The 18,663-nt window shown below is 41.3% G+C and overlaps 1 protein-coding gene across 1 annotated transcript in view; it reads right to left on the bottom strand.

Moving 5' to 3' along the window:
* Positions 1-1,573: 1,573 nt before the first annotated feature.
* Positions 1,574-18,663, bottom strand: part of LOC103366750 (calsyntenin-2-like) — a 162,016-nt gene continuing 144,926 nt past the window's right edge. Inside the window, exons 11-18 of the mRNA XM_008294568.1 lie at positions 13,730-13,896; positions 13,258-13,406; positions 8,822-9,027; positions 8,310-8,477; positions 7,999-8,144; positions 7,133-7,253; positions 6,204-6,394; positions 1,574-4,550 (exon numbers count right to left, since the gene is read on the bottom strand). Coding sequence (XP_008292790.1) covers positions 4,341-4,550; positions 6,204-6,394; positions 7,133-7,253; positions 7,999-8,144; positions 8,310-8,477; positions 8,822-9,027; positions 13,258-13,406; positions 13,730-13,896 — 1,358 coding nt within the window. The 3' untranslated portion in view covers positions 1,574-4,340. The remainder of the gene's footprint in view (positions 4,551-6,203; positions 6,395-7,132; positions 7,254-7,998; positions 8,145-8,309; positions 8,478-8,821; positions 9,028-13,257; positions 13,407-13,729; positions 13,897-18,663) is intronic.

Here is an 18,663-nt window from a genome sequence, read left to right as displayed (position 1 = left end):
ACGTCTCAGTGTGTCAGTGTGTATCGTCACCACAACCTTCAAGGTTTTTGAACCCGGTCAAGGAATATGAATATTGCATGTTTTTAGTTTGGATTAACAATTCTCAGGTGGTCTGATACTTTTTCCCACTTCAGTTTGTGTTTCTTTGACACTATATTCAATACAAATGGTTTAGACTTTTGCACTTGTAACTGGATGTTTATGCAGATAAAAGTGGACACATTCAAATGCTTGATTCAGTTTTTAACTTCTAAACAAAAAGTCTGCTACAAGTTTTTACTTTTTCTTAATATAAGCAATAATTTATGAGAAGAAATGTAAATCCTGTCACAGTTGACAACAATGTTTTTGGCTTGGAAGTCCCTTTAATCCCTATCAAGGCATCTCTGTGCTTCAGACTTAAATATTTTACATTTTTTACAATAAAAATAATCCTGTCTTTCCCTAAAATGGCTTAGATGCAACTCTACATGTTGCTTTGTCTAGAATGTGCAGATCTATGAAGTCCCTGTCTCTCTATTACTGCAGATCAAGCACACCAGCTCGCCTACAACTCTGCTAAAACACTTAAACTACTTTATGAAGCGCAACGGCAAGCTGCAATTAAAAAATTAGAGCAAGAAGTCCGTTCTGAAGAAGAAGAGCAGTGCTACAGAAAGCCCTACTTCACAATTTGAGGATCGGTTCCTCAGGTCATATGAAGCTTCAGAAATCTGAATGCATGTTTTTGAGACTGTTATTACACTGCAGTTCCAAGGTGTCTATTGTCTGATGTGACACTGACAGCTGATTTCACTGAATTCAAGATGTAAAGAGTCTTTACTATCAGTTGTGGAATAATTGTACTTAAAGGGACCGAGGAATTCTACCAGAGAAAGCCTTTTCAGATTGTTGCATATTTAGGATTTTTAAACATTTTTATTAAGGAGGCACATCCAGGCTTTCACAAGAAAAAAACTTATTTTTTAAAAAAGTGCAGCCAAAAGTTATGTTGTTTTTCCCCCCTTTTTATAGCTGTAATCTTTTTTGCAAACCCCTCGGATAGATTTTGGAACTTCGAGCAGATCATCTCGTCTGTATAACACATATTGTATTGCAGATTGTTTTTCTCTGATAAATTGAGGCCACATGCTAATATGCAGCAGTGATTGATGTTCAGTTTCCCAAACCTCAGACATGGCGCTGTTTATCTTCAGAGGCCTGTTTGTTATTTATGTTCGAACTGATGCTGAGCTCCAAAAAAAACCAAAAAAACCCACACTAAAACATATGCTTGTGGATCTGAATTTGCATTCCTCATACAGCGCAGAAGAAAGCCTGTTATATATCAGGCCCAGAAACGCCTTGAACAAATGCAGTGATGTCATGTGAACCATACACCCCCTTCTGTATATGCGAGCCTATTATGTAAACAAATAAAACACCCAGGCAGCCAGCTCCAACATGTGACGAATTCAGGCTGCTCGCCAGCATCTACAGCGACAGCTTATTAATTATGTAATTCATAAACCTTCTGTCTGCCAACACTCGCACATGTCAGGTGTGCAGCGCAGAAACAGGAAAGAGAGCGACGTAGAGTCTAAAACAAGTTTTTATTGGTCAATATACAGAAAGCAGTGGGATGACCACTAAAGAGAGAGAAATCCCAACCATTTTGTTTACAAAAAGAAAACCAAACCGATATATAAAATAACTGTCTCGAACATTTTTACAGGGTTTGTTTTTATATGTAAAAGAATCATTTTTTTTTTTCTCTTTAATCTTTCAGAAGCATAATATGACAAAAGTGGGACGAAGGAAACAAGGCAGTTGTTTCACAATGATGACATCACTATCACAGGTGCTTAAAGGCCAACAGAGGGAGGGACAGGTGACAGTTAGAGAGCTCAGAGGGAGGAGGAGTCATCGTCCACACATAGAAATGGGAATGTCGGGGTTCGTTTCAGCTCGTCTGAACGACTAGACGAACTCTTGGAATTCAGTTATGTGTGAGAAAGTTGTAATCTGTAGTAGCGACGGTACAAGCTGTAGTTGTGGTGAAGCTGTGAGGGAATGTGGACTTGATAAGAGACGTGAAAACAAACAATCGCTCTGCTTCTTCGCTCCAACACTCACTGAAGTTGCTCTGTGGGGCTTTAACCTGACTTTAAAGGGGCACTCCAACAATTTACACACCATCACTTTCCTCTACATCCAGAACTCAGTCAGTAAAAGGAGTTAATGTCACCTGTGGGTTTTATTCTTGCTTCGACAGAGTCTGCAACAAACTGGAGGCGTTCTGCTTAAAGACAGCTGGAGACCTGGTTTCGCTCACCTGCTGACATGTGACACGAAACAAAACACACTAAGATCTTATATGACCTATTTTTTGTTGCTCTTTATCTCTTTGCTGCTGTTGAATCCTTCTAGCAGTCAAACATTTTTGCTGTTTTTGAGTTTGAAAAAGCCCCTAAAGACAATTTTGGCAGCCGTGGTTTGGACCGCCAAGGTCCCCCCAAGGCTAAAACTGCAGAATCCACCTCACATGGGAAGGGTCTGAAAAGTATCTTAGACAGATGCCCTAAGTACCTCAGAAAGAGCCAGTTGAGGCGGTTCAGGCTTCCCCCATGTGAGGAGGAGACCCTGGGGCAGAACCAGGAGACACTGGAGAGATTATGTGTCTAGGCTGGCACGGGAACGCCTTGGAATGCCCCAGAAAAGCTGAAAAAGGAGACCAAGGTCTGGAAAGCTCTCCTGAGGCTGCTGCCCCTACAGCCCGGATAGGAAGAGGTAGAAAACAAATGGATTAAGTTTAAAAGAAAGTCTTAACCCAGAATTCACAGTTAATTACATACAAGGGTCAAGAACAAGTGAGCTTTCTGCAACAGATGTGTCAAACTGAAGTCTGATTATTTTTCTAGCTTGTTCTAAGCCGTTGTTTTGTGAAACAGGCAGGTGCTCTGCAGGTCCAAGATGCTACTAAGCTGGCAGATGGCATTTCTGGAAAATGACCGACAGTCTGCACTAAACTCAGAATATGCCGGCCTGTGTTTCACCAGAGTGTAAATGTGTCTCTCTTCAGTCCTTTAAATACACACAGTCTAAATCAGTGGAGTGCCCCTGTTTCTGTGTACTGGTCTGTTATACTGGGCCCATAATTGCATAGAGGGCTCCCTTCACTATAGATATATCAAAAGGAAAAACAAAACACAGGGTCTCAGTCGAATACAGTAACATCTCCGTATCTTTTCATCTGCTGATAAAAGAAAGATAAGTGATCTAACCCTAAACAGCAAAAGCTACATTAGGCCACAGTATGGATAGATATGACACACAGATAAATGCAAACAAAGAGCCATCGGCTCTGTTGTTTCAAACTGTATTTTAACTACAATCCGCTTTTTCCATTCAAGACTGAAGGAAAGTGACCATTTTTTAGATTTAAAATACGTTTGAGAAACCAAAGGTAGACGATATTCAACATTTAATAAATCCGCTCTGTACTGTATGTAAACCAGGAGAGATGTGGAATGTTTATGGTGAGAGATCACGTTTCTCTTTAGTGTCCAGGCCACAGAACCACAGAACTGTGATGCGTTAGGAGAAACTCAGCACACAGACGTCAAAGAACAGAGAGGTGTCTGGTTTGAGACAAAGATGAGAACGGAGTGACAGTACAGCTACGTCATACCTACTATTTAGGTCATGGGAATCATATTTTTAAAGTTTATGGATACATTAGATAGTTGGTATGTATATGAATACATCAGTTCAATTCATCATCATCTTGCGGTTAAAACAGTTAATAACTTAACATTTTGCAAACAATCTGTCTATAAAATAAACAATACCAAAGTAATGTAAGGACATGTATTAAATGTTGGTCAATTTAACCTTTTTTTTTGGGATCTCCATATTTATGATATGCTTTATGGTTTGGGAATTTAATTTTATCAGCAAACCTCTAGATCCTGAGGTCTGCACACATTATGAGATGACTGTGCTTGTTTGATATATTTTGCTCTGCTTCACTGACTGTGATGTGAATAATAATAATGTACACACAGACAATGTTTTTCCAGCTCTGTGGGACTGCAGCTGATTCACTGTGTGTCTGACTGTGTCCAGCAGAGGGAGATATTTCATCAAAAATGACACCACGGAAAGATCGAAAGTGTTTTTCCAGCAACAGATTGTAAATTATTTCATAAGAGATTTTATTCCTGTGTACTTGTACTGAGCATGAAGTGTGAGTGTGTTTGTGTACGTGTTTGTGTTGTCGATAGAGAAAGAGACAGAAAGAGGTGAACACAGAGAGAGAGAGAGAGCGTCAGTGTAGATGTTCATGTCTGTGTGTGTGGTCAGTATGTTACAGAGGAACTGTCCCACTCAAGTTTTCCCTTCTGCTTCCTCTCTTTCATCTCTTTTCGCCCTTCGTCGTCTTCCTCCTCTTCCTCCTCATCGCTGTTGTCTGACTCAGCGCTCGTCACTCCTTCCACCAGCTCGTCCTCCTTTCCTTCCACCTCTTCGCGTTCTTCATCTCTTACTTCCTTCTGCGGTCCTCTAATGTTCTAGAGAACAAGAAGAAGCCTTTATTTGTCACAAACGCAATATAACACCATGAAACTCTCTTCACATAGTCCAGCTGCTAGAGCAGATAGAGTTAAGGGCCTTTGCTAATGGGTCCAACAGTGGCACTGTGGTTTGAAGCCCCCAGACCTTCTGATCACTGCTGAGCCACCACTGCCTCAAACACAGATCAAACTGAATCACAGTGTAACCCATCCGTCTATTATCTATACACCGCTTAGTCCATCACCAGTCTATCACAGGGCTACACTTAGAGACAGACAACCATGTTCACTCACATTCGCACCTACAGACAATTGAGAATCACTATTTTAACCTCAGCATGTTTTTGGACTGTGGGAGGAAGCTGGAGAACCCGGCGCTGCACCGGGAGAACATACAAACTCCACGCAGGAAGATCCCGGGTGTCCCCACCAGGACGCAAACCAGGGATCTTCCAGCTGCAAAGTGACGGCGCTAACCTTGCAGCCCCAGTGTAACCCAGTCAGCTAGAAATGACATCCTTGTACAAATAAAGTTGAGGCAGAAATTCAACTAGAAGGATTTGCTCGCTTGCATTCTGTCTCCATTCTTTCTGGTGAATATGGTTATTATTCCTGCTGCTCCATTTTCTATTTCACTGCAAATTTCCCACACTGTAAAAATCCCACTCAAACTCAACATTTACTTGTTTTGTCCACTGATCTATCAGCCTGCGCTGTCCAAGCCAATCAGCCCTGTGACCCCCGTCCTTAAACTCACTCCATTCTGTCACTCTTTCTGTCTTCCAGCCCACTGATCATGCATCCTTCCTCTTCCCTATCTCCACCTCATACAGGCCGTTCATGGTGTCGGGACTCCACAATGTTGCTTCTCATGTCTCTGAGGTAAACATTTCCTTTCTACTAAGTGTGACCTCTCCTTATTGAATTGTGATGCAACATCGTTTATGTTTCGAATGGTGTTGGAAAGATGGAAATTCTTCCAGTTTGAAGGAACCACTAAGGCCGCACAAGGAGGTAGAAGAGGATGACAAGTCCTGTTACTGGCTTATGGCACCAGGACTTTTCCCCCCCTAGACTTAAGCTTTGTTTTTATTCATTGCTTGGATAGTTTAAGGCATCATAACTACCTTGTTAGGAAAATGTTGCACTTAGTGCCACTTTAAATGCCACTTGGTTGCCATTTTCACAATGACAACTACTTGTTAGAAACTTGGTGAAGTCCGGGCACTAGAATTATGGTTTGGGTTATAAAACGACCCTTTCACGACATGTTTAAAGCTTCTCCTTGATTTTCTGGGTTTCCAGGGCGACGATTCCGCCTCATCGAATTTATGATCGATTGGCTGAAAAGGAGTGACGGTAAAGCAACAGAACAAAGGGGAAAGATACGTCGATTAGGAATACCTTTGGAATAAGTCACAAATGTAATCTGGCAGAAAATAGGTTTCCCTCAAAACTGACAATACAGCTCGCTTGTATAGAAACATCATTTTTGATAAGCAGAGCTGCAGTGGCATGTGAAATACATCAGCAGCAAACAAAAGCATGTACGTCCACATTAAAGCTTTCACGTCCTCAGATATTTTAAACATGGTGAAGGAATTAAATGCCCACAGCTCTCACTGACTTGGCCCCAGCATTCAGGGTTACCTCCATGGGGTTGACAGTGATGGTGAGAGCAGAGTTGTCCCAGTCCACCTCTGGATCTTTGACCTCCTCCTCCTCCTCTCTGGAGCCTTCCTGATGTGTGGCGTGAATCCTGTAGACGCCGATCACCACAATCACGACCAGGGCGGCAATACAAACCACGATGACGACTGTGGCTGCAGGAGGTGCTGGTCCTGGAGGAGAAGAAAAAGATTGCAGTAACTACGCATACATATTCATGGACGCACAACTGAGTCTGAACACGACTAGAACTCCAACTTTTGGCTTAAACTAAATATAAAAACTATCAAATAGCATTGGTACCCCAGGATATACACTGCTTCTCTTTTCTGTTTTAGTCTTTCATCTAAAGTCCAAACTAAATAAAAATATCTTGCTTTAAAAACCTCGTCTTGTTTTCATTGTTTGTTTATGATTAAATTGAATTTGATTGTTGAAGTCTTGTGATGGAGCTAGCGAGACAACGCTTTAGAACACAGAAATCAGCATTTGTTCATCTTGTCTGAACTGCTTACTTAAACAGAAAACTCCATTTAGATGTTCATTTTAATCACACACACTGCGCTCCTCCTCCGTCAGGCTGCTGCACAGTGACAACAGTGAGTCTAAGCTGCACCCACAAGAAGGAAATTCTAATTTAATAGACATTTACATGTCCAGACTGTTAAAATATCCATTAAAGTTCAGCTTTGCTTTCATCTCCAAATAACTTTTTGGTTTACAAAAAGACTGTCCTTTTCTTCAAGAAAGTGAATTCTTCTGAAGCAGCACGTAACAGAACAGACGGCGGTGCCTGTCTGTTGTAGCAGCAGAAATCTTTGCTGTCAGGTGGTTTAGACAAAGTGCAGCTAAAACATCACTGATCTTCACAGCACCAACTCTTCACCACAGAAAACATTTCAGCGGCTCACCTGACATGTGGGAGTTCAGAGTATGTATCATGAGCGGGTGATGGACGGGCCTCATGTACTGGGGCTGGGCAGCCATATGATTGACGTGCTCCACAGGCGCTGAGTGGTGAAGAACACTGACCTGTAGAGGAGACACAAAAACTGTGTGACACGAGACGACAGACAATGCGAGACAATCTTGTGCGAGAGGTGAAAAAAAGAAGACATACGAGGTTTGTCAGGAAAGTTCCAGGACTGGTGTCATAAAAAAACAACATATTTCAAACCCAAGCTACCAGTTTTCCCCTTCAGACGGTCAACCAGCACGTCTACAAAGAGATCCTGCGGCATTTGCTTTGTTCAGTGCGCGAGAAGAGGCCAGAGTTGTGGCAGGACAAGTCGTGGCTGCTTCACCATAACAACGCGCCTGCTCACGATGCCCTGAGCATCCCACAGTTCCTGGCTGAGAAGAACACCGCCGTGCTGGAGCAACCTCCATACTCACCCCACCTGGCTCTGTGGGATTTTTTTCCTCTTCCCCAAGCTCAAGGGGGTCATCAAGGAGACCAGTTTTAAAGATGTGGACGACATCAAGACGACGGAGCTGTGGAGGATCCCGGAAGAATCCTTCCAGGAGTGCATGGCGGTGTGGCAAAGAAAGCTGGGAAAGTGCATTAGACTCCAGGGGGATTACTTGGAAGGGGAAAACTTGTAGTAGATTTGAAATATATAACCTTTGTGACACCAGTCCTGAAATTTTTCTGACACACCTCGTAAATATGCTTTAATAAAACTAATCACTACTGATGATTTAAAGACAGCAAATGGCCAAGAGAAACACAGAAAAGACAGAAGAAGAGAATGTTTAGATAAACCATCAAAGTCACCTCCAGATTGAACTCGTTGCTGGTGTAACGTCCGTTGAGTTCGGAGCAGGTGAGCCTGAACCTCCTCTCACTCAGAGTGGCAGGTCGCCAGTTCCTGTAGCGCACCTGTCTCAGTGCCTGCTCATAGTGGGCCATGGAGTCCACACCTTGTAGCACAGGAACAAACTATGTCACACTACAGCCCAACACATGTTGTGAGGTAGACCTGTTTGTCAGTGTAATAAATAAAGCAGGAACCTGCAAGCCATTGTTACAGATCTTCCTTCAGATTTTAAACACAATAACCACCCTTTTTTTCCCCCAGACTGTACCATATATTGATATTCCAGAGGTGGAGTTAGTGGCATCAAGGTGTTTTCCCAGCAGAGCACTGTGATGGATCTCCAGACTCTCTCTGTCAGGACTGAGCTCCTCCCCAATTACCAGCACATCACAGTAGTCCAGGTTGTGCATCACCTCCATCACACCAGGTCTGCGGTCTGAACACAAAAGTGCAGGTGAGTGAAAAGATTTGAAATGACAAAATGTTAAATTCCTACAACATCCATCCATCCATCATCTATACACCGCTTAATCCTCATTAGAATCGCGGGGGGCTGGAGTCTATCCCAGCTGACTTAAGGTGAAGGCAGGGGACACCCTGGACAGGTCGCCAGTCTATTGCAGGGCTACACTTAGAGACAGACAACCAAGCACACTATTCCTACAACATCTGTGAAAAAAAACAAAACATCTACAGGAAATAAACTGAAGCAGTATAAACAGGTCGGCACTGTATGACACGAGAGCATCTAGAACAGCCTGGTGAAATCGTGACGCTCACATCCTCCGAAGCTGTCTCCCTTCATTACTGTGCTGGTGATGTGAAGCTCTTTGAAGGGAGCCACACCCAGCGGGCCCCGGAGGTCACCGGCAGGCCTGACGAGTCGATTAGATCCTATAATGGTGATTCTCGGTTCACTGGGCGGCAGCACCATAACTACTGCCTTGATGTCTGGGATGGAGAGGCACGTGTCCTCGCCGAAACACCTGAAACACACACGCAGGAGAGCAGAGGTCACAGGACAGGACAGCATCGGTGTCACTGCATCTCTGCTCTTGATTTAACTGTGCTGGTGTCGTGTTCACTTGTGCTGTTTAATCACAACAAAATACTGTGAAAAATACACTTCTTGTTATCAAGAGATGCAGTAGAGTAACACTGTTGCACTGTAAATAATAAGAACAGGAAACAATAGGACAGAAAGCATGTGTTACAGGACCTGACAAAATGCAATTCTTTATAGGATTAAAATCCATGACTAAGTAAGCAACAGCCAGGTATACGCCTGCTTAGAAATGGGTAGTTTTGTACGACAACAAAACTAAGATTAAACGCTTCATCACGACTGTGTGTGTGTGGTTTAATCAAATTAAGTTGACAGAGGCAGAGCAACAAAAGCAAACGGCAACATGCTTAAATCCCTTTGGAGCAAGGAATATGTGACAATTTTTTCCCCCAACAGAGCCAGCGACAGTAAAACCAGGAAGAAAAACACAAACGCATAAATAAACATAGCTCTCATAACCAGGACTATTCTAACTTTAACAGAAAAATGTTGTTTTCACACAGAGAAAAAAGGCAGTTTTTTATATATTTATTACTAAAAAACAAGACACAAAGTGAGCAAACAACCCACAATCAGTCATCTGATTCAAATATTACTAAACCAAGATTGGTTCACAGCATCACCTCTTTCTAACGGAACCTGCTCATTTCAAAGCTGTGAGGAAAAGAAATGCGGAAATCTCGCCTGTGAGAAAACTGTCAAAACTTTGAAAACTATGTACTAATGTAGGATTCCTCTGAGGAAGGAGCCAAAAGAGGAAAATAAGTTTTCAGTGTGTTTAATTTGCAGCTGAGGTGCTTTGTTTGTCCAATCAATTTCCAATGCGTGATTATAATTGATTACCACTTCTAAGGTTTGTTAGAACGCCAGAGCAGGCTGGTGATAAACACTGAAAACTGGCAAGGATGCAAAAATTCCCTAATGCTCCTTTTACCCCTTCATCAAGACAGGCCCACTGCTGTTAAAACAGATATGCTAATTCAAAGGGTTTAGCAGCACGTTTTCCTGTGACTTTGAGTAACAAAATATATTACTATCTCTTTCCCAAAGGTAAAAATTACATATTTCTAATTGCGTGTAGGAGACAAATCACATCCAAACAAAAAACGGTGCTTAATCAGTAGAAAATGATCTCAGCCTTAGGATTTATTGTCTTGTTTTCAATTTTAGACAAAAAGTGTTACTTAATGGACCCTGAAATTAGGGGGAATTGCTTATATTTTCATGCATGTTCTTTGAATCAGTTTCCTTGTTCTGAGCTGTTTTTGTGTTTTATGCTTTACCATCTAAAAAATTTAATCTAAAAGTAATATAATGTTTATCTTTTTCTGTCTTCACAGGGTTTATTATTTTCTGTAATTAGCATACATATGCGCCAGAAAAACCCAGTTTCAACCGAAGCATCCATTTCACAAGACTTAGAGAGACGATTAGCCACAATCCCAGATTTAAAAAAAAGATGCTATTATGTTTAAAAACTAAAATGTTATCATGACTTGAAACCTTACTGCAAAGTCTGAGTCCGAGTGCAATTAGCCATGACACCTGCTTTCATAAACAGAACATAAATCTCCAAAAGGAAATAAAAAAAACCCATCTGTAAATGAGGACGATACACAAACAGAGAATGTCAGCCTGAAAGGTCTCAGATGAACCCCGCCTTGTTTGAAATGGTACGTTTTTTTGAGACAGTAAATACTTAAGTAGCAGTTGTTGAACTATTCACACTGCAGGTCACGACTTAGACACACAGCTTAAAAACAACATAAACAGAAATATCAACGTGTGGAATGAGACAAATTATTGTCTTTGTTCTTCAGGCACTGACTAAAAACATGTAGATGGGAGATGAATTAAAGGAAAAAAAACTGTCAGAAGGGTCATCATGTGCCACCACAACAGCTTCAGTGCTTCTGCTATTGATTCTCCAAGTCTCTGGAACTCAACTGTGGCGACTGAACACCATTCTTCCAAAAGATATTCTGTCATTTGGTAGAAACAGGGTTTTCTGCACCTCGTCCAGCAGTTTACAGCTAACCAACTGGTGTCATTTCCCATAATTTAGCCATCCTAATCAAGTCAACCTGTCTGTTCAGCATTTTCAACACATGCCAAAGCGTATGACTGGATGTTAAATGCTTGACTGTACCAAGACGTGCACCCATGTGGAGGCATCTGCATTCACCGATTTTCCACTCGTGCATTCAGGTTTTGCCTTTAATTTGTCACTCGTCTGTATGTGCTGAGTGCAAATATCTGCCTTTACCTCGAGGGGAAGAGGGAGGTGTTATTCAGAGTCAGACAACCTCAATTGTTGCTTTTCGAGCTCACATCACTTTATTGACAACATGCGTCCAAGTTGATTTGACCTGCCTGCATTTGCTGCTCAGCAACTGAACAGGTGCTGGATGAGTATGAAGACAAGAGCAGGACATGAAGCATATGCTGCAGGACACATGAACAAATATCAAGCCCTCAGTCTGCACACAAACGTATACACACTCTGTAACACACAAATGCAACCAAGTACTGCTTGTCCATTACATTTTATGTTTACAATGTATACTGGAAGCGGATGATTTGGCCTGAATGTGGTGTCAGAGAAAATATCAGTGGGTCACCACAAACAAAACAAAACCAAAATCCATTTGGGGGGAGGGCTGAATATCTATCGTGATTCCATCTGTTTTCAGTGTTGGAAAACAATATGCTGGTGTCTGCAGATTTTATGGCAATCGGAAAGCACTTTGAAAGATGTTTTATTTGCTGGAAAGAGAGACAGGCTGAGTGACTGACAACAGCAACCTGAGAATGTGCTGCTAGTGAACAAAGTCAATCCAATCAAGTAAAATCAAATCAAATCCAGACGCAGAAAAACAGACCGAGAAGATAGAGAACAAAAAAAAAAAAAAAAGACAGAGCCAAACCAAGGAAAAGTAGACTCCAACAATATGGTTTTTGCAATTACCAGAAGGCTTAATGATCTTAATGGACAGCTGGTTGTTCAGTGGTTTAATAGTTTCTACTCTAATGATGCATCTTTTGCCATCTCACTGAGAGCTCTGTGGCTTAAAGACAAACACAACACATCTGACGCAGCCAGCGTTTAACAGTCGACTCCTCAGGCTGTTTGTAACTTCTGTGATCAACTGCTGGACCACCGTTGATCATCTTGTTTCATGTATTAGGCATGCATCATTTCATATTAGTGTTGAGAGGATAGTTAACATCAAACAGAATATCTTTAAACCAAAATGTGTGTCATAAAGAGTTCAAATCTCAGTCTGCACGGAGAGTAGCATCTTTACATTCCTGCTCACTACGCTTTTACAACATACACAGAAAAGGAAGAACACAGAACTTGATGGCACGTTAAATGTGTAGCTGCACATCCGACAGACTCCCGTATCTCCTCGTGACCCGCTGAACGCATGAAGCCAGGGAGATAGAGAGTTATCTAACGTGGGCTAATGAATTAGATAATTCAGTATCGATGCCGACATGCACAAGTATCTTATCTGCCTCACTAGTACACAACCTGTGTAATGAAAAACCCACAGAAACACGATTTGCACTGAATCAAGTTAAGATAAAGCTACAAGCTACGTGAATGACCAAACATGCACACACACACACACACACACACACACAACAAAGCAACACAGCCTAAAGGTAGTTATATTCCACTTGTCTAGAGGGCAGGAGTGTAGCGAAATCAACGTGACGGGTCTTTGAATGTGTTTATCTGCTGGACCTTTTATCAGTGATATGAAACTAGTCGCACTGCTGACAACACAGCGGAGAATCTTCCCGTATTATTCCATATGTGTGGTTTGGCAACCAACAGGTTTCTTAGGTACCTTTTCATTTGGTTGGATCATTTTGTGAGTAAACATCAGTGTCTCTGAATCTCACATAAATATGACAAACAGAGAATACCTGTATCTGCAAATTAAAATATAAAAAAGCCAAACTTTACCATGTAGGGAAAAAGCAAAGAAAAACGTTAAACTCTCGTCTGTTCCAGTAGAGCAGCTCAGTAACTAAGAGGATGTAAAGCAGAATGTAAAAGAAAAAAAAAAAAAAAGTCAGTGTGTTTTGTCTCCTTGATAACAGAGTTTGAAATGCAGCCGAGGACATGTGCACTCACTGTACTGTAGTGGTGATGTGAAGCCGTCGGAGGCCCGCCGTGGGGAACTGGCGAGAGTTGATGTAGGAGACCTTGGTCATGGCCGTGTTGATGCTGTCCACATCCTCTCCCTCCACCACCAGCACAGACTGAGCTGGGTTGAAATGAAACTGCACAGACACACAAACACTCGTTTTCAAAGAATCTAGATTCAAACGGTTGTCTTTATGTTTTAACTCGATAAACATAATTCCCCTCTACCTACAGTAGAGGGGACAACATGTACATTCTATACGGGAATCAAAGAATAGCTTCTAAAGATATAAAAACGTCAGTCTTCACTGCTCTAAAGTGAGACATGAATCCTCAACAGGATACAGTGCATTATTTCTCCTTTTACATTAATGCAAAGGTAGTCAGCCGTTACTATGCTACCAACCAAGGGATGAAATATGTTGCTTATTGGTAACCGTGTCTGCATTTTTCCACGCACCTTTATGTCCTTCGCGAGGCTTTCAAGGGAGTTAATATCAAGGCCTTCTTTGCAGGCCTGCAAACAGGAGATAACCTTCTGCGTTTCAATGCGTCCTGGTCGGATTGTCAGACCTGACAGGCTGCCATGGAAATACTGAGTGAACCTCGGGGTCGCTACCTCACCACCTGGTGGGGAAAAGAGAAGACATGGGTTAAAAAAAAACAAAAAAAAACAAGCAAGCATAGGAAAGGAAAGTACAGCAGTGGAAAAGAGGCAAAGTGAGAAGCGACGCAAAAGAAGACAATTGGATTGAATAACAAAACATAAGGTTAAAAAAAGACATTGATGGCATGTATTATGCATGTTTACAAGGCAAAGGTGCTTAGAGTTCGCTGACATCACCATCTGCTTCAGAAAAGGCTTACAAGACAAACTATGAAGATTTTTTTCCCTTCAAATCTAAGATAAGAAAGAAGCATTGGAGACAACCTCCAGCCCCTACATGAAATAAAAGTAATTTAATTGCCTTGACAATGACATTGTGTTTCACAGTTGTCTGATCGGGTTTACATACTTAATCATTTTAGGGTGGAAATATTGAGCGGCTTTGGAATAACAAAAGCCTTTTTCAAAATAAACAGCGAATACACGGGGAGATGCTTGTAACCTCTAACTAAAAACAAAATAAATAAAACAAACTAAGAGCAGGAGAAGCTCGTATTCACATGTCAGGATATTTCTGTTTGTATTGCTGCTGCACACCCAAGATAAGCTGGAGAAGCAGGTGGCAGCAAACTAAGAATAGGTGGCACTGCAGGAACTGAAGTTATAGCCTATAGACTGTAATGTGCAATACTCAAAGAAATATAAAAATGCATTTCCGACCACTGACACACAAGTTGATTTTGACACTTCCTGTCAGGGTGTCACTTTGAATTTGCTTCATGACTTTGATAGACGGCAGCGCGTGCTTGACCTAAAATATTTTGCGACCGCCAGAGGCAGCAGGAAATACGGTCATTCATACGAACTAAATGGAATCTCTAGTGCAAGTCAACACATTGGCACAGTCCTTGTGTTGAGGTATCACAGCAGTAACAGTCTGTGGAGTCTATTCCATCATAAATTCTGTCAGGTCCTGACATCTTCTTAAGAGTGCACTTTTTCATTCAGAGCAGCAGATTTTCCTGTAGGACCTGTCAGCTCTGCCCTGTGGTGCAATTTCACCGCTTATGATGAAGTGTGTCATTTCTACCAAATCATACAGCATAGGTCTCGTCCACTTAAGGAAAATTAACGCCTGTGTGAGTTTTTTAGGTCAGCTATGGCTTATACCTTTTGAAAAATGCTAGCAAAGGGTGACCAGTCGTTTTGCAATAATGCAAATAACCCGGTATCTCAGCCTGTATTTATCCTCTATATATGTATTCAGTATCGGATACAAGTCAGTCACAGAACTGAAATGTGAGCTCCTGAGAAAAACAGTTCCCAGAAATTTACAATTACATTAACAATTAAATCCTTGAGAATATTATTTCCTGAAATACAAAATATTTGCACAAGACCATAAAAGAAAACGGACAAATCTGTTCCCCATTAATATTTTCTTTATCCAAATACAAAGTTGTGTTGGTCATGTTATTAAATTTGTTTACTTTAACTTTTAATTTACTCACATTAATAAAAGCAAACTGTTTTACTTTCTTTTATTAAGCAACCTAAAGGAGACTTAAATAATTTACTCTAATAACCAACAACAAAAACAAACCATATTAACAATTTATGCATTCCAACTCTTACGCTGAAGCTTTGATTAAATTCTATTTTTCCTGTTTCGCTGCAGACTACACAATTCTTCTTTAACACTGTTGAATATTGACTCAGCAGTTTTGTTGTTTAAGGTTATTCACTCGTTTAACACAGGAGTTCTCCCGTTGCAGAACTGTTCTGTACAGAGATGCTCGAGGGAACTGCAGACAGAAAGTGCAGATGTTATTCTGAACCAGCAGCCTGCACAGGGCTGGAGGCACTGACTCCCTCAGCTCTGTCAGCGAGAACCAGACAGGAGTGCATACATGCAGAGCTGGGAGACAAAAGGTCCTGTCACAGAGAAAACTGCTTCACATATTGACATTTATAACAAGATAATTACTTTATCAATATCTGTGAGCGGGAAGGAGAAAATTTAATTGTCTATATGTGATGATATTCACATTTACAGCTGGTCAGATGTCAATGAGGACTGAAGAAGATTCCTTAACTCTGGTTAATCAAGGCAAGAGCAGAGACTGACAGGGATGTCAAGTAGTCCTCACATCAAACTTCAATAAATTCAAACTTACATCTTTGCTTTAAACAACCTGATGACACAGTTTGACTGATTCGGACCTATTTTTAAGGGTCACACTAGCCTCAAGACCTTCAACAGACAGGTGTAACAGCAGAACTGGAGTAAAAAAGGTCACACCTCGAAGGACTTTCTGACATTTTGCTTCACCACGATGTATGTTTTACATCTAGATCACGTCCATAGAATATTAACATGCAGAAAAGCAGCATGCTGTTGGAATGTGGGGATTCATTTAGTGTAGCTGTTTTAGTTTTTTTTACACTGATCAGCCATAACAGTAAAATCTGTGACAGCTGAAGTGAATAATGTCGATAATTTAGTTGTAATGCAACGTTCTGCTGGCATTCATGCAGATGTTAGGCTACCACCTACCACCCGTCCTAACGTTGCTGCAAGTCATGCACATGCTCCCCCCGACAACAGCACTCCTCGATGGCAGGAGTTCCCCCCAGTAGGACACTGTGTCCTACCCCACTGCAAAAACACGGCTTAAGCAGGATGACCAAGAGCCCAGCCTTCAAACTCCCTAGATCCCAATTTATTCAGGCACCCACAAGATGCACCAGAACGGGTTCGATCCACAGTGCAGGTCACAGGACCCGAAGGACCTACTGCCAGCATCCCTGTGTCAGACAACACAGGACACGGCCAGAGGTTCAACGTCCATGTCCTAATGGGTCTCAGCTACTTCAACGGGTCACAAGGGGGACCTACAAAATACCAGGTAGGTGGTTTTAATGTTGTGGCTGTCAGTGTCCATTTTACATATAGTAAAACAGACTAATCTTATATGTACTTGTCACAAGAAAATTGTCTTGGATGTGGGCTTTTTTGCAGATGAAATAAAAAACATTTCAAGCTGATATTTTAGGGAGTGGGTTAGGACTGCTGACGTCTGATGTCTGACTTGCAAAAGGCTGGAAAAAAACATAATTCATTTACAAATTAAAAGACAAAGGAAAAAATGAAGAAAGTAGAGATGATAACACTAATAAAACTTACTTAAATAACAATCTGAATTGTCTCTATTCATTAGAGTTGTGCGTTAATTAGCAGATATATCACTCCCTTAGTGTGTTTTTGAAGTATTATAGTCTGTTCATTTCTCTTGTCCTGGCACTAAGAGCAGACATTGTGAGAACTGTGCATTTGAGATGATAAGTAGGTATAAGTACGGGCAGAAGATGAAATAGTCCTAATTTGCCTGCCCATCATCTCCCTTTCTCTCTCTGAATGTAGAAATATTCACCATTTTCTGTTCTTTCTTCTCCATCTTCATCTTTCGCAAATGCACTGTGGAAAGGTTTTCATCAAGACAAGGTCTTTGTGAATCAGTGACTAAGTAACGACTGATATTTTTGGACTGCCTGCGTCTAGACGTGCATTCATGTTTTTGTAGATTTAAAAATGAAATCTGAAGTATACTAAAAACAAAAGAACAGAAGGAGCAGAAGAGCACCTATGTCATATGTTGTCCAGCAGATCTTGCATACACATTCGTGTTAACAAGTATGATATTCTGTGAATAACTTCTGGATTTGAAGAACTGAAGAAAATCCTCTCTTGGTCTAAGTAAAACAAATAACTGATGTTTTTTTTGTTTTTTTTAAAAACAAATTAGCTTTTAGATTCACATGTTGCAAAATATTACATAAACATGCATTAACATCCATTTGCCCTTAGAGTGAAGCTGTTGAAATTAGATCAAGTCTTTTAAAGTCTTGGCTAAAGGCTACAGACACTGTTTTCATTGTGGTTTCCTTCATTTTCAGGGGGCATGAGTTTTTGATGTTCTTAGGTTTAAACTAATTCAGCTACACATTCACACTGATCATACACAACAGTAAAACCAACTCTTTAATATTGTGCAGGTCCTCGTGGCTTTTAAACAGCTCTTACCATTAGAGGCATGAGATCCACTGACCTCTGAAGATGTGCTGTGTATCACGCACCAAGACATGAGCAGCAGATCCTTTAAGTCCTTGAAGTTACAAGGTGTGTGGTCTATGGACCTGTTGCTCAAGCACATCCAACAGACACTCAAACAGATTGAGATCTGAGAAATTTGGAGTCCAAGTCAACACCTTAAACTCTTTGTTGTGTTCCTCAAACCTTTCCTGAACAATGTTTGCAGCATGTTCGGGAAAACTATCCTGCTCAAAGACACCTTGGGAATACTGGTGCCATGAACAGGTGTCACAGTAACATCCACATAAATGCAGGATTCAAGGTTTCTCAGTAGATCATTGCCTGGAGCATCACATTGCCTCCACTAGTTTGCCTTCAGGTGGGTGACACAAACACTTACCTGGCCATGTACACGATGTAAAAGACAACATGATTCTTTAGACCAGGGATCCTCTTCCATTGGTAACGCTCACATGCCCATTATAGGCGCTTTTGTTGCTGAGCAGGTTTCAGCATGAGCAATGTGACCCATCTGGAGTTCCTGAGCCCGTTGTGTAGCTAGCTACAGTATGTTTGTTTTGACACCTTTCCATCATACGTACAGTTGCTCCTCTGTAGGACTGGACCACATATGTCTGCTTCACTTCCCCCACATGCATCAGTGAGCCTTGGTTCATATGACCCTGTCATCAGG

The sequence above is a fragment of the Stegastes partitus genome, unplaced genomic scaffold, assembly GCF_000690725.1.
Source record: "Stegastes partitus isolate 25-593 unplaced genomic scaffold, Stegastes_partitus-1.0.2 Scaffold973, whole genome shotgun sequence".
NCBI lineage: Eukaryota > Metazoa > Chordata > Actinopteri > Pomacentridae > Stegastes > Stegastes partitus.
This window is presented reverse-complemented; position numbering and strand designations above follow the sequence as displayed.